The 13,934-nt window shown below is 31.0% G+C and overlaps 1 protein-coding gene across 8 annotated transcripts in view; it reads right to left on the reverse strand.

The window, feature by feature from the left end:
* CBLB (Cbl proto-oncogene B) overlaps positions 1–13,934 on the reverse strand; it is a 209,626-nt gene that overhangs the window by 81,932 nt on the left and 113,760 nt on the right. For all 8 annotated transcript variants that reach the window (XM_074301094.1, XM_074301093.1, XM_074301091.1 and 5 more), the window contains exon 10: positions 5,752–5,955. In XM_074301094.1, the coding sequence (XP_074157195.1) occupies positions 5,752–5,955 (204 nt within the window). The remainder of the gene's footprint in view (positions 1–5,751; positions 5,956–13,934) is intronic.

Below are 13,934 nucleotides of genomic sequence, written 5' to 3' on the forward strand. Positions count from 1 at the left end.
GGAGTTTACAGATAGGGTTTGGTGAAATTCTAAAATAAATTAATGCATGGTACTCAATTGTTAAATTAGATGATAACAAAAACTAATTATAAATAGCAGGTAAAGTCTCTTGGAACATGATGTATTTAGGACAATAATATCTGGAAAGCCTGTAATAAAACTTTTTCTCTACATTTGAGAGGTGGAAGGGGGTTAGTGGTATAAGAAAACTATTAATCAAAGTTTAAATGTTATATTCATTTGAATTATCTATTCTAATTTTAATGAGTATTTCTTTTTCTTTCTGAAAAGTCTTCATAAATTCTTTTATGATGGAAATGACAAAACTCTGGTGAGAAGCTACCAGTATTTTGTCTATGGAAATTATTATGAGAGAATATAAAATTTCATCTTATTAGGAAATGAAGAATATCATAAAATTAAGGAATTAGGACTTTTCCAAGGCAATAGTTACCTTCTTTTTCCTTATTAGCTAAAATATACTTTCATTGAAGCATATCATACAATAATGGCCTCAGGATTGTTTCTTATAGATACAATTTTCATCTTTATTCAAGAAAACTAGCATTGGTAATGATATATATATATTTTTCATATATATATATATATATAATGATGAACACTCTACCAATAAATTTTTAATATTAATATTTAAAAAATTTAATATTAATAGTATCATCATTGGCCATCTCTCTCCTGCCAATGAATTCAAATTTAATTTTAATCTTAGTCCAAGAACAGAATTATTAGGTAAATAAAGTATAGTATGTTCAAAACTCAAATATAAATTACTTATGAATAACCTGTAACATAGGTCATTTTCATCATGTGATAGTAAGACAGCCAACTATGTTGAATGAGTTTTGGTGGGCAATGTGAAAGCATTTCAAACTTGGAAGGGATGAGGAGGTCAGGGAAAGTTTCACAATTTTAAAGAAAAAAATTTCAAAAGGTTTAAATGGAGATGGGGAGAAGAGAAGGGCTGCGTCAATCTAGGTATGAGGGAGAGCTTGAGCAAAGGGATGGAGATGTGAAGAGGAAAGTGAGAACCTGACCAATAAGTAGTACAACGTGGCTGAAATGTTCAGAATGTAAGACAAGAGATCAATTTACCTAACTTATTTTATTCCACTAAGAGATGAGTACCTTTAATTCACTTAGTAATATGAGAAAAATTACAAAGATCATGCTGTTAAAAACTTTAGTTATCTCTTTTTCCCTGGCAATATGGAGTCTTTCTAGGTTATCATAATGATTCACATTTATATGGTCCTTTAAGATTTATAAAATACTTTCTTTCCAGAAGCATGAAGAAGGTAGTACAACTGTTACACTCCCTAAAGATGAGGGAATTAAATGACTTGTCCCTGGTCACAAAGATAATAAACAGAAAAGGTTGGTGCTGAATCCAAGCCTCCAAACTATAGCTCTTTTGACTACATCTCATTATCTTAAAAAAAAATAGGGCAAAGAAGTAAGGTATGGCAAATGCAGAGGCAGCAAAATCATCAATTCTAAAGTATTTAATACAGAGACAAACAGTATTCTATATATTATACTACCTGAGGACATTACTGCATGCTCAGGATAATAATTAATGATCATAATTATGACTGAGCATAAAATAAAGATTAAATTATGGTTCTCATGCATGTACTAAGACATGTAATATATTTTCACAAGATTTATCTCAAAATTTCCTGCATATTATAAAAGATGAATTTTAAGTAATACTAGAAAGCATATATAAATAAGCAACTAGTACAATAATTTTCCCCCTGAGGCAATTGGGGTTAAATGACTTGCCCAGGGTCATACAGTTAGGATGTGTTAGGCTTCTGAGGCCAGATGTAAACTCAGGTGCTTCTAAATTCAGGGCTGGTGCTCCAACCACTGTGTCACCTAGCTGCCCCATAAATAAATTTTTTCAAAGGTAAAGACAAGACAGTGTTAATTTCCCCATGTAAGAGTTCTGATAAAACTAGTGGGCAAAAATTTTCTCAAAGGTATTTGCTATGTTAAGTGATATGGATTACATTTATGTCTTAGCCAAAGACAGAATATCAGCAGGAAACCTTCTTTTAAAATGAATGTGTGTGAAGTCAGAAAGAGTAATGTAATCTAACAAATTACTAGCACTACTTTTGGCAATACCCCAGACTTTTCTTGAAGTCCTCCACTGACACACTAAATAGCACCAAGCTCAAGAACACATATGGTTATATGATTTCTTGGAAAGAATCTATATCATCCTCCAATTATAAAAATAGTAACACAGCTTTTTCCAGGAAAGCAATCCATTTAGTCTACAATACAGCTATATATTGCATTTACTTAGCTATATATTACATGAAAGCTGCTTTACTCTCAATTTAGAAATTTTTAAAAAACCAAATTATGTTTTTAACTTTATGCCCTGAATATTGTGATGGTAATGGAAATGAACTCCACAAACGAAGTCTAAAGAGTTCTATCATATAATTCCCAAAAGCATGATGATGGCATTAAAAATATGGAGAAAACAACATGCTTGCAATAGGAAGGCATATTTGTATTGCAAATAGAAAATGCTGATCATAACAGAGGAAAAAGATGAGAAGAGTAATAGAAATAACAGATAAAAACATTTAATAGTCTGAGTAAATGATGAAGACAAATCATTGAGGGAATGAGAGAATGAGACATTTTTAAAAATGAAGACACAGAATGAGTCACAAACATTGGAGAAATCTCATGCCAAAAAATGAATATCTGATGTATGTGTATCACCTCTGCTATAAGATTGAGCTGCACAAAAAGCATCTGATGATTCAATAGAGTAATGGCCTTTTGCTTATACAGTGAGGCAGGAAGATAAAACAGAATCTTAGCTAGTGACTCTGGAGATCTAAATCCTAGCAACCATTTGTGTTACCTTGATGAATTTTTGATTCTCAATGTCAATGTATCCAACAGTTGAAAGAAAACTTTTATCATGGGCATAACCAGAGAATAAGCATGATAAGATATGGATATCAAGCAACCATCTTTATTGTCCTCTCCTGCTCTCTCCCTCTTGCCTTCCTGCCTGCCTGTCTTCATTTATCTTCCTTCCTTCCTCCCTCCCTCCTTCCCTCCCTCTGTCTCTGTCTCTATCTCTCTCTCTCTCTTACACACACACACACACACACACACATCCCTTCCCCCCACTTTATCTAGGTCAAAAATAATTACAATATAAGACTTTGAAAGAATGATTCTTATAGAAAGTAAGTACAAAGTTGAATTTCCTAAGTTTCACTTGAAAGCTTGTTTGTACTGCTATAGATGTCTAGAGAAATAAAGCTTTTTTTTTTTAACCCCCATCTATAGTCGGATTGCCAATCATTAAATACCACCATAACTGCAAAAAATCAAAACTGTAGAGAGATACATTAAACATATAAGACTATTGAATGTTTCTAAAAATAACGTATATAAGAAATGGTATAAAGTATATCATGAAGGAAGTGTATAGTCAGAAAAGAAAACAGGATGACAGTGCAGTAAGAAGGGATAGCAAAATGGATAGCTAAGTGATACAATGGTTCCTCAGGAATTATTAAGTCCTACAAGGTCTACAATACACTGAGTAGATCCTCTGTGAAGAATTTAAAGGAGGAAATGGGAAAAAATACCATAAAAAAGATATTGGCAACTTCAATATACCAAAGAAGAATGGGACAGTGTTAATGAAAACACAATACTTTAATATTTAAATACTCATTGGGTCAGCAAGGACATGCATGACCAAATAAAATGTTTCATTCATGTAAAGTTAAATTAAATTAAAAATAAGATGGAGAAGTCAGTCTAATGAGAATATAATAATGACAGTCAATGGAATGGGAGAGCCTGTAAAAACAGCAATCAAACATAGAACATAACAAAGTCAATGTTATAGAGAAAAGTAGGTACAAACCCCCCAAATAATGAAATGTTCTATTTTTTAAAATTCAGATCCAGCAAACTAATTAAGTAAATATACATTTCAAAAACAGATATTATTGCATACTATAAAGAACATTTATTTAACTAGGAATCACAAAACCTAGGTTTCAATAGTGCCATCAATAATGGATTGGATTTTGGTTTTCTCTTCTAGAATATGAAGAAGTTGGATTCAACAATCTCTTAACATTCTTTCCAGATCTAACTTTCTATGACTTTGTAAATGAAAAAAAAACATTACTTACAACCTTTCTTACATATAAATTTAATACACTGAAGAAGTTTGGTTTTAGTTTTACTTAAATAGAATCAGCAATCACATGGACAAGTAGATGGACTCTTTTTTGAATGAGAATATACAAAATGAAGTTTTATCCAACTTTTCAAAAAAGATATGCTCCTTTAAACAGCAACTGATTTGAAATCTAGATGAAGCATGTTTAATATAATATCTCATGTTTGCTTTCAGTGGTAGGATGGAGGCTTTCTTTGTTGCCATATCTAATGCTTAAACTTTGCTGTGATATGATATACAGAGATTGAAATTTAATTACATGTTACAGGATATATTTAATTCACTGCAGACAGATGAGAGCAGTCAGGGAAACTTGTCTGATATATGATTGCCTAACTTAAAAAAAAAAAAAAAGACTACACAAATTTTGTTCCTGGTTAAAACAAACAAAATAAACAAAAAAATTGTTAAAGAATAATTCTCCATAAAATAATTTTACTCTTAGACTTAGGATAACCTACACTGCTAGGTAATCTATTCACTATAACTTCCAAAATTGCAGGGACTAAGAATATTGTGAGTTTGGGAATGAAGAGTGAGATGAGTAATTCTTGGGTAAAGAGTCAGTAGTAATTTAAAAACACACAAAAACCCTACAATCCCCATCTCCCTAAATAAAAAAGGTTAGCTCCTTGATGGAAAGCCTAAAGCCAGCCAGGTAGAGCAAATCACATGTAAATCTGTGACGGGTTCAGAGCCTGAGAAAAGCAACCAAGGTGATCTGTTTTTGTCTCGCCCTTCTTTGAACATTTTGCTTTATTCTCTTTGCCTACTTATCCCCTCCTTCTACTCTTAGTCTTCTCCATATATTGACCTGTTCTTCCATTATGTTTCTTACCCATTTTTATTTAATGGTTGTTATAGCCATTATTTTATTTTATTACCCATTTATTGAAGTTTGTACTATTTTCTTGGTAGGCAAATCCTGGGAATAAGGCTCAAAAGATCCAGAAGAAATAAATGGATCACCATAATGTGTATGTTTGGTCAGAAGAGTTAACAGGCATACTGTATGAAAGCAGTCAGAATAACTAATAGTGTCAGGAAAGTTAAATAGAGATTAGGTTGGCCAATCAAGATATAATGTGTCAGGGCATACTAATCAAAGGATTTATTCAATATTAATGATTACATTGGTCTTTAAAACAAAATCATTTTGGTGACACATTCTATTTGTGGTTTGTAAATTTTTTTTTCTTGGACTTAAATGTATCCCATTGCTATGTATTAAATTTTTGGTTCCATTTTTCAAACAGAATCAAGAGTCACACTGACACTCTAGTAACCTCTTTTTGACTTAGAATGTACAAACTGAAGTTCTGATCAATTAAAAAAAAAGATTTCCCTTTTTGGCAATTCTGATTTAAATTTTTCATGAAGCATGTCAAATATCTTATTTATAATTATGCAATCTTCTCTTATCTCTAGTTGTAAATTGTGCTTTATTAGGTAACATTTTATTACAGGCCATAGTATTCAATTTTTACCTTTCGAACTGAAGCCAAACGATTCATCATTAAAGATTCTTCTCGGTCATCATCATCATCCAAATCTAGCATTGGCATACTGAAGGTATCAATGATGCTACAGCACCTGGAGCTCTCATCTCTTGGATCAAAAGGATCCACAATGATGGGTTCAGTTCCTTTTATTTCACATCTGCAGAAGGGACAGCCTTGACCATCTGATTCCTGAATAAAAGAATAAATGGATCATTGGCTTTTGAATAACATGCATGATTATGGCAAAGTTTTATTGTTACAAAGTATGAATAAAATTTACATGTTTCTAACTTTAAAGACAAATCCTGGGGAAATAAAGTATTTGATTTTTTTTAAACAAACAAAGATCTGAGCTTTCAAACCTTTGAGTTTGAAATGTTCTACAGTAATTAAAACATTCCTATAGAGTTACTACAGAAATTAAACAAAAGGACATAGGAATTTTACAATGAACCAAGCGGTAATAACAGTGATAATCATTTTAACATTTGATATGGAAAATCTTCCTATTTGTAGGACAAGTCATATTCTAAACACATCAACTTCCAAGAAGTAGGTCTATTTAAATTTTGATTTACAAGAAAAGACTGTAAAAACAAAGAAATCAGATTTTAGTTTCAGAAATCATGGCAAAATCATAGTTTCAGAATTTATTGCCTGTCTTCTTTCCATAACTCAATTGGGAGGTAATACTGCATAGGATGACATTAGTCTCACTCCAAATCTTACCTTTAAACAAGAAATTCCCATCAAATTTATTGAAACATTTCTGAAGATGAGCTGATTCTGCTAGGAATTGCTTTTTTTTTTCCCTCACCTCAAATCTATTATAATCACCTTCTATAACACTGAGGTTTATAATGGGCAAAAGAATCAAAGAATATGCCACTTCATTATAAAAAACAGCCTTGAAATAAATGGCAAATTTTAATCACATTTCTACAAAAGGAGGTAAGAATGTAAACAACTTTTCACTATTTAATTAAAACACAGACAGAAAACTATGTTGTCTGTTTTAAATATCAACAAACATTCTCTATCTTCTAAACAGAGACAACAATAATTATGTTCATGTTAAAGATAATAACACTAAGGTCTATAGACACTGTATCACGTTAAAGAAACCAAAAAGATTATTTTAAAGATTCATTTTCACCGAACTTTGAGAACTTCATTTGATATAATTTAAATTTTTTTTAATTAAAAAAAAATTTCACCATTGCCTGGTTGCTGAAAAGGAACTTCAACATCACCCATTTAAAGTAAGAAATCTCTATTTTAGTTTACCACTATCTGGAACAAGATAAAATTCAGGATCACATATACTCCTTTAAAAAGAATTTCTACTACACCATTATCTTAAACTCACTCACTCAGCTCATTTCTATTTACAGAAGTTGTGGTTGTTGTTTGTCCCTCATTCTCAAAGGCAGTGTGTGGATGCCACGACATGTAAGTGAACTGGATTAAAGGGAGGAGGGAGAAGTGAACAAGGTCACCTGCCTCATTTTTTTCCTCACATACTCAGAAATATAAGGACATTCACTTGTATGGATAGGAAACATTTACTGTTTAGCTTATCTATTGTATAGCAGAAGCACTTCACTGCCAATCACAGTGACAATGCCTTTATTATATAGAATTTGTCTTTACAATGGTATTTAATCTAATAGGAATTTTTTACCTCATAAGATTTTCTATGGAAACTATATTATTATGAAATTCAGTGAAGCTATAATTTATTATCAATTGAGACATTAAGCATTAGTTCTGTTGAATGACTGCTTAACTACATATACAGCAAAGAACAGGTCAAATGTGTACTCTCTAGAAATTATTGTTATTGTTGTTTTAAATGATGCTAATAGCCTGTACTAAATTCAAAATCCACTTACATATCTAGTAAGACAGAAAGCCCTGCACCCATTCACCTTTTATAAGGGCTCATTTTTGGAATCCTACATTTTGTTATAAAACATGTATCACTCTAAAATTTTTGATAAATCATGAAACAAACAATCTTTTAACCCGGAGGTGGGGAACCTTTTTTCTGTCAAGGACTATTTAGACAGTTGTGGCATCATTTGCAGGTTATACAAAATTATCAATTTTCAAAACATAAGCAGTGGGAGGTTGTTTTACCAAGCTTTCAGCTCATCATAACCTGTAGTTGCCTCAGCTTTTGCTTAGATTTTGCTGGTCTTATATGGCTCTTAGGTTGGTTATTCTGCACCTATTTTAACCCATTAAGACTTTGATTAGGTTTTAGGATTGTGCCTTTCATTCATGGTTCCTAAAAATTTTATTATGATCCATAAAGAATGTTTAGCATTCTTTGTATTTACATGTATTTGAACTTTTTCTATGGCTTTATATATGATCAATTCCCTGCCAAAGATACTATGTATTACTGATATGTGTGTGTATATATATATATATTTTTTTTTTACTGGTGCCATATATATTTCAATTATGATTAATCCAGCATTATTTTTTTCTTTCAATTTTATCTTTTTTCCTTTTATTTCTCATTCAGTCAAATTTATCTAACTCTGAGAGAAAAACATTAAAGCATTCTGAATTTTGGGTGGCTATCTATATTTTTCAATTTGGTTAGTTTTTTTTTTATCTTATGAATTTAAATGATATGAAATTTGAGGTATATGTTTAATGCTGATATCAATTTATAGCTTCATTAAGTATCATGACATTTTCTTTTTTATCTTTGTGAATTTTTATTCTTTCTTTGATAGAAGATACAAAGAAAACAATATTAAAACTTGCCTCCTTTCTATTTATTATATTCTCTCATTTTTATTATATTCACATTTTATAGATATATTTACAAGATATATTTAAGATATATTGTTTATAAGATATATTTTTTTCCTGTAACAGATAATGGGATTTCATTTATCCAATGTACCGCATTATTTTTTTTTACTGGATTAATTTATTCACATTTAAAATTTTGAGAGGTAAGTTTTTGTGTTCCCTTCTTTTTGCGGTATTAGCACTTAAAATTAATTTTTTGGGTTCCATTCCTTCTTTAGGTCAGCACTCTTTCTCAATTATTAGTTTTGCTTAAGTTACTTAGTTGTAACTATTTCTATAACCTCTTCTCACCTCTGCTTCCCTTTGTCAATCTTTTCCTTAGTTTTGATGTTGTATATAATTTACTGATATTTTCTTTTATTAAGTTATTCAATTCATCTTCCTTTCTCCCTTCTCTTCAAAAACTACTCCTCCTATTACTTAGATTTTCTAGTGCTTTTTTCACCTTTTAAAAAAATTCTTTATTCTCTTCATTTGTGATTTTTTCCTTCTATATATTTTGAATTCTTATTCTTTGATTCATGGTTCATAAAAACTTATCTATTCTGTCTTTATTCTATGTACCTTGTTGAATTAAAATTTCTCAAATTTCATATGTGATTTCTTCTAATAAATTCTATTGTTACCTTTTTCAGATTTTCTCTCTTTACCTTTTCTCATCTGTGGTACATCATTCTTAAAATTATCATTTATGAGGTTAATAATGAAGTAAAAGCACTGCCTCATGGTAGAAATGTTCATATGCTCTAAATTGTGTAGTCCATTTCTATATCCTGCCCTCCTCATCCCAAATACAATGCAGTCTCCTCTCTAGATCCATACACTCTCATGTTTGTGAATGCCAGAGGTCCCTAGAAGTTGGGACTTATCTTACTCTTAAGAAGAAATGTTTTTATATCAAAGCACAACAGTTTCTTAGAGGAAGTAATCTACTATGCACAAATTCCTTCAGACTAGATCCATATAAGATGCTCCATCTTGCAATAAATAATTTACTGATGAGATCCCTTTCCTACACTGAGTTTAAATTCCCCCTTTTTATCCAGTTCTTTCAACCCCTCTCTTCTTAAACAAAAGAACAGTATATATGTGTGTGTGTGTGTGTGTGTGTATGTATATACATATATACATATATATGTATATATATACATATATATGTATATAGTATTATTTAAAAATCAAGAACCAAAAAAATTAAGTAAAATCCAAATCATATAATTTCAGGAAAAAAGCACTTTTTATTTAACTTATGAGTATGGGCATATCATTTATGTCAGGTATTCAGCCATTATGATGGAAATATTAATTCATATTTATACTTGGATCTATATATGAACATTTTCTTTTTTTTTCTTTTCCAAATGAATAATTGCATCAGAAAAGTAATCAGTAAATTTTAAAGTAAAAATACATACACTAAGCATTCAAATATTTGAGGTAAAATTCAACTAACGACAATGTTCATTAAAACCTGAACACATTTGGTATTCTAAAAATACTCTAAAGCACAGACTAATGTTCACAGAGATTCAAAAATTCACAGTATCTTTTTTTTCTTTTTTGGTTGAGCAAAGAAAGAAATGATAGGCAAAAGTACATGCTTTTAAAACCTCTACTGTGGAGAAGAAAGATTAGTACCATAAGAAATGATTCCTTTTCAGAGTCAAAAGAAATATAGCTCAGACAAGTAGAAATCATAAAATAAAAATACTTATTTTAATACTTATTCTTTGCAATAAAAAGAGCAAGGACAAAAGATTACAGAAGTATTAGTACTATGACATGGACTCAAAAATATTTCATTATTCTGGTTTTCCACCTCTAGATTTAATCCATCTAATCAATGTACTTACAAAAGTATGATGATAAGAACTGAATATAATAGTCCAACTGTGGAGTGAAGAGAGTAGAATACAAAGGTACTATCGCTTATTTCCGGAATAAATGTTAAGAAAGTAAAACTATAAAAAACTTTCTAGAAGTTTGGCACTGAGAGGAAGGTGAAATATATAGGCTTACTGTTTGTGGATGTGACAGGGTCAAGAGAAAAAGAGTTTTTGTTTAATTTTAAGAGGTCAGGGAAGAAGCCAATAATTTTGAGGTTGGAGAGGGGGGAGTTTGAGAAATTATAGGAAAGGAGGATAGATTGCAGTAGATAATGGAAGAGATTTCATAAGAGTGAAAGTGACTGTAGGAGAGGGAGAGAAAGACTATAAGAAAAGGAAAGAAAGGAAGACAAAAGAGTAAAGGGAAGAAAAAAGAAGGAAGGAAAAAAAGGAAGGAAGGGAGAGAGGAACAAAGGAAGAACGACTTATGAAGTAACTTCCTTCCATGTACCAGTCACTTTGCTGTTTTACAAATATCTAATTTGATGCTCACAACATTCTAGGCATTGTTACAATTATTTCCATTTTATACTTGAAGAAACTAATTCAGACCTGGGCTATTTGCCCAGTGTCACATAGTAAGTGAGACCAAAGGAAGAAAGAATACATTTACTAGGCACTTAACCATATCCCTGGAGAGAGGTAAAAGGAGAAAGGAAAAGAATGAGAAATTAAGAATGGTGGAAGATTCCAAAGAAGACAAAAGTTTGAGGTGGAAAACATAAATAAAAGAATTGGCCTTAGCAGCCCTGAGGTAAAGGAAAAGGAAATGGTGAATACGTGGAAGGATGTAGAAGTGGGGAAGAGGGTAGACACACATCCATTTATTTTTTGTTGCTGTTTCTTTGTTTTTAGGCAAGAAAGTTTTAAGGTGATATAAATATAATAATATACTTTGAGGCAAAAAAAAAAAAAGTTATGTGGCTTGAGCAACGTCACACAAGTAATAATTGGCAAACATAAGATTCAAGTTTGGATCCCTCTGGCTCTAATTCCAGAATCTTTCCACTACACTATATCACCTTCTCTAAAAGATTTTCTAGCCACTAACATCATCTACTCCCCCACCCCAGTTCTGGACTCCAGGAACGTGTGTGTGTGTATGTGTGTGTGTGTGTGTGTGTGTGTGTGTGTGTGTGTGTGTAGTGACTGATGACACTACAAATCAACACTCAATTTTGCTTCCATCAAATATTTTGAAACAGAAGAAACAATAAGAACAAATTTGTGGAGCTTATTTTTTATTTGTTTTCTATATTGAATTAAAGTTTTTAGCAATAATATGCATTCAATAATATCTTTTAGAAAGTGCTAACTTTTTGTTGTGTGGAGAAATTTTAAGGTACCAAATAGGTTGTGAATCGCTCTCCTGATATCAGACAAAATACTGAAGCATAAACTTTCAACCTATATTTATTGATATGGGTCTTCACTGCCCTATAGTAGATATGGTACTACAGAATAGAAGATAAAAATTGTCACTGAAAAAAAAATGCCTTAGTTAATATTTGATTCAGCTGAGGGAATAGAAGCAAATTCTACCACTGCTCTTGCCAAAAGTTCAATCAAAATGAAGCATACAGAATGAAACAGTATCAAATAGAATCTCTAAGGAGGTAAATTATCTCACACCTCACTTAGTATTCTGTGCAGAATGAGGCTGCTTATTCCATTTATTAAATAACACAGATGTTTCAGTTGGAGGGGGAAAAGAAGTATATGAAACCTCTCCTGAGGCATGACTAATGAGCCATTATGACAGCAATTAAACACTAACCACTTGCAGTGGGTAAAACTGACATCGCTACAGTATGTTTCTTCATTTTCTCATTAATTATACAAAAGTTAAATCTTCAATAAAGTTTGATTAAGTTGAAAGTGTAGCACCTAATGGGAAGAAAACTTCGTGTATATTTGTCATGTGAAAAATGATTTGCTAATAAACGTCCTTTGGTAGAAAACATGTTTTCCATTTTTGTTCCTCTGTTTCCGTTTGATTTATCAGGTTGTTGTTGGGTTTTTGTTTGCTTGTTTGTTTTTGGCTGAAGCATTTGGGGTTAAGTGACTTGCCCAAGGTCACACAGCTAGGAAGTGTTAAGTGTTTGAGGCTAAATTTGAACTCAGTCCTCCTAACTTCAGGGCCAGTGCTCTATCCACTGTGCCATCTAGCTGCCCTCTATTTACCAGTTTTTTGACAAAATATATTGGACTTTTACTGAGACTCTGAATATTTTAAATTCAATGCTTACATATCAAGAAAGCATAAGTACTACAGAACATAAAAACCTGCATGTAGAAATTAATTTAAAAAAAAAAAGAAATGGTCTGAAATTAGAATATAATCTTAAATATTCTTTTAGTTAAAATCACTTAGGGATTCTGATATTGAAAAAGAATAAAAATATTCTCAATACACCATTTCACATATTTCTTTTAATATTGCAAAATAATTTCTAAAAGTTCACTCTCTGGGATAGCACAGATACCATTTTAGTTTCTGTCATAAAAATGACTTAGTAGCATGGTAAGTGAAAAAAGATTTGAGGAAAATAACTCAACATTTTCAACATAAAGAAGGGGTTGAAGGAGGGTAGAGAATAGGCATCAAAGTTTGTAATGGCAGCTTTCCAAGAAGATCGAAGAAACAAGTCCATGAGAAAATGGATAAATTTGTGAATATTTCTCAGGACAAAAGGAATAAGAAGTCCAGTATACTTGCAGAAAAAAGTTTAGTAGTTATTAATGGTATGACTGAATTACAAGAGCAGAGAAGTCAATACTGCACAGTGGAAACATAACAATGGGTTTAATTTCAAGGAACATGGGTTTCTATCTTAGGTTTACCATCTGACCAAGTTACTGAAATGTTCGTATATCTTATATGAGGTATAAAGGTGTATATATATATATATATATATATATATATATATATATATATATATATATATATATATATATATATATATATATATATATATATATATATATAATTAGAGAGTTGACTTTGATGATCACTAAGGCACCTTTCAAGCACTAGATGCTAAAACTAATTGTAAATTATTTCCTTAATATTCATTTGTTTTTTTCCTTCCCCAATGGATTCCATTCTTACTCTTTATTCTGTGCCTCTATTTACTTTATATTGCAATTTTAAGTCTATATTTATCTTACTATGCAAACTACTTCAAAAAATGACTTTTACCAGTTACAAATCTCAATACGAAAGATGAGTATATTTAAATAATATCACAATGAAATAAATATAATAGTCAATGGACAAAATGTTCATATTTCTACTCTGAATTATTACTAAATCTAAGTTTTATTTTACTAGTTCTGACCCTTCTATTACTTTTTTGGGATTTGTTCCTCAAATATCTACTTTTAGTGACTGACAGCTAACAAATTTCTTGAATTTCTAAACATAACATGGAACAGAACTTTGGA

The sequence above is a fragment of the Sminthopsis crassicaudata genome, chromosome 3 (genome assembly GCF_048593235.1).
Source record: "Sminthopsis crassicaudata isolate SCR6 chromosome 3, ASM4859323v1, whole genome shotgun sequence".
NCBI lineage: Eukaryota > Metazoa > Chordata > Mammalia > Dasyuromorphia > Dasyuridae > Sminthopsis > Sminthopsis crassicaudata.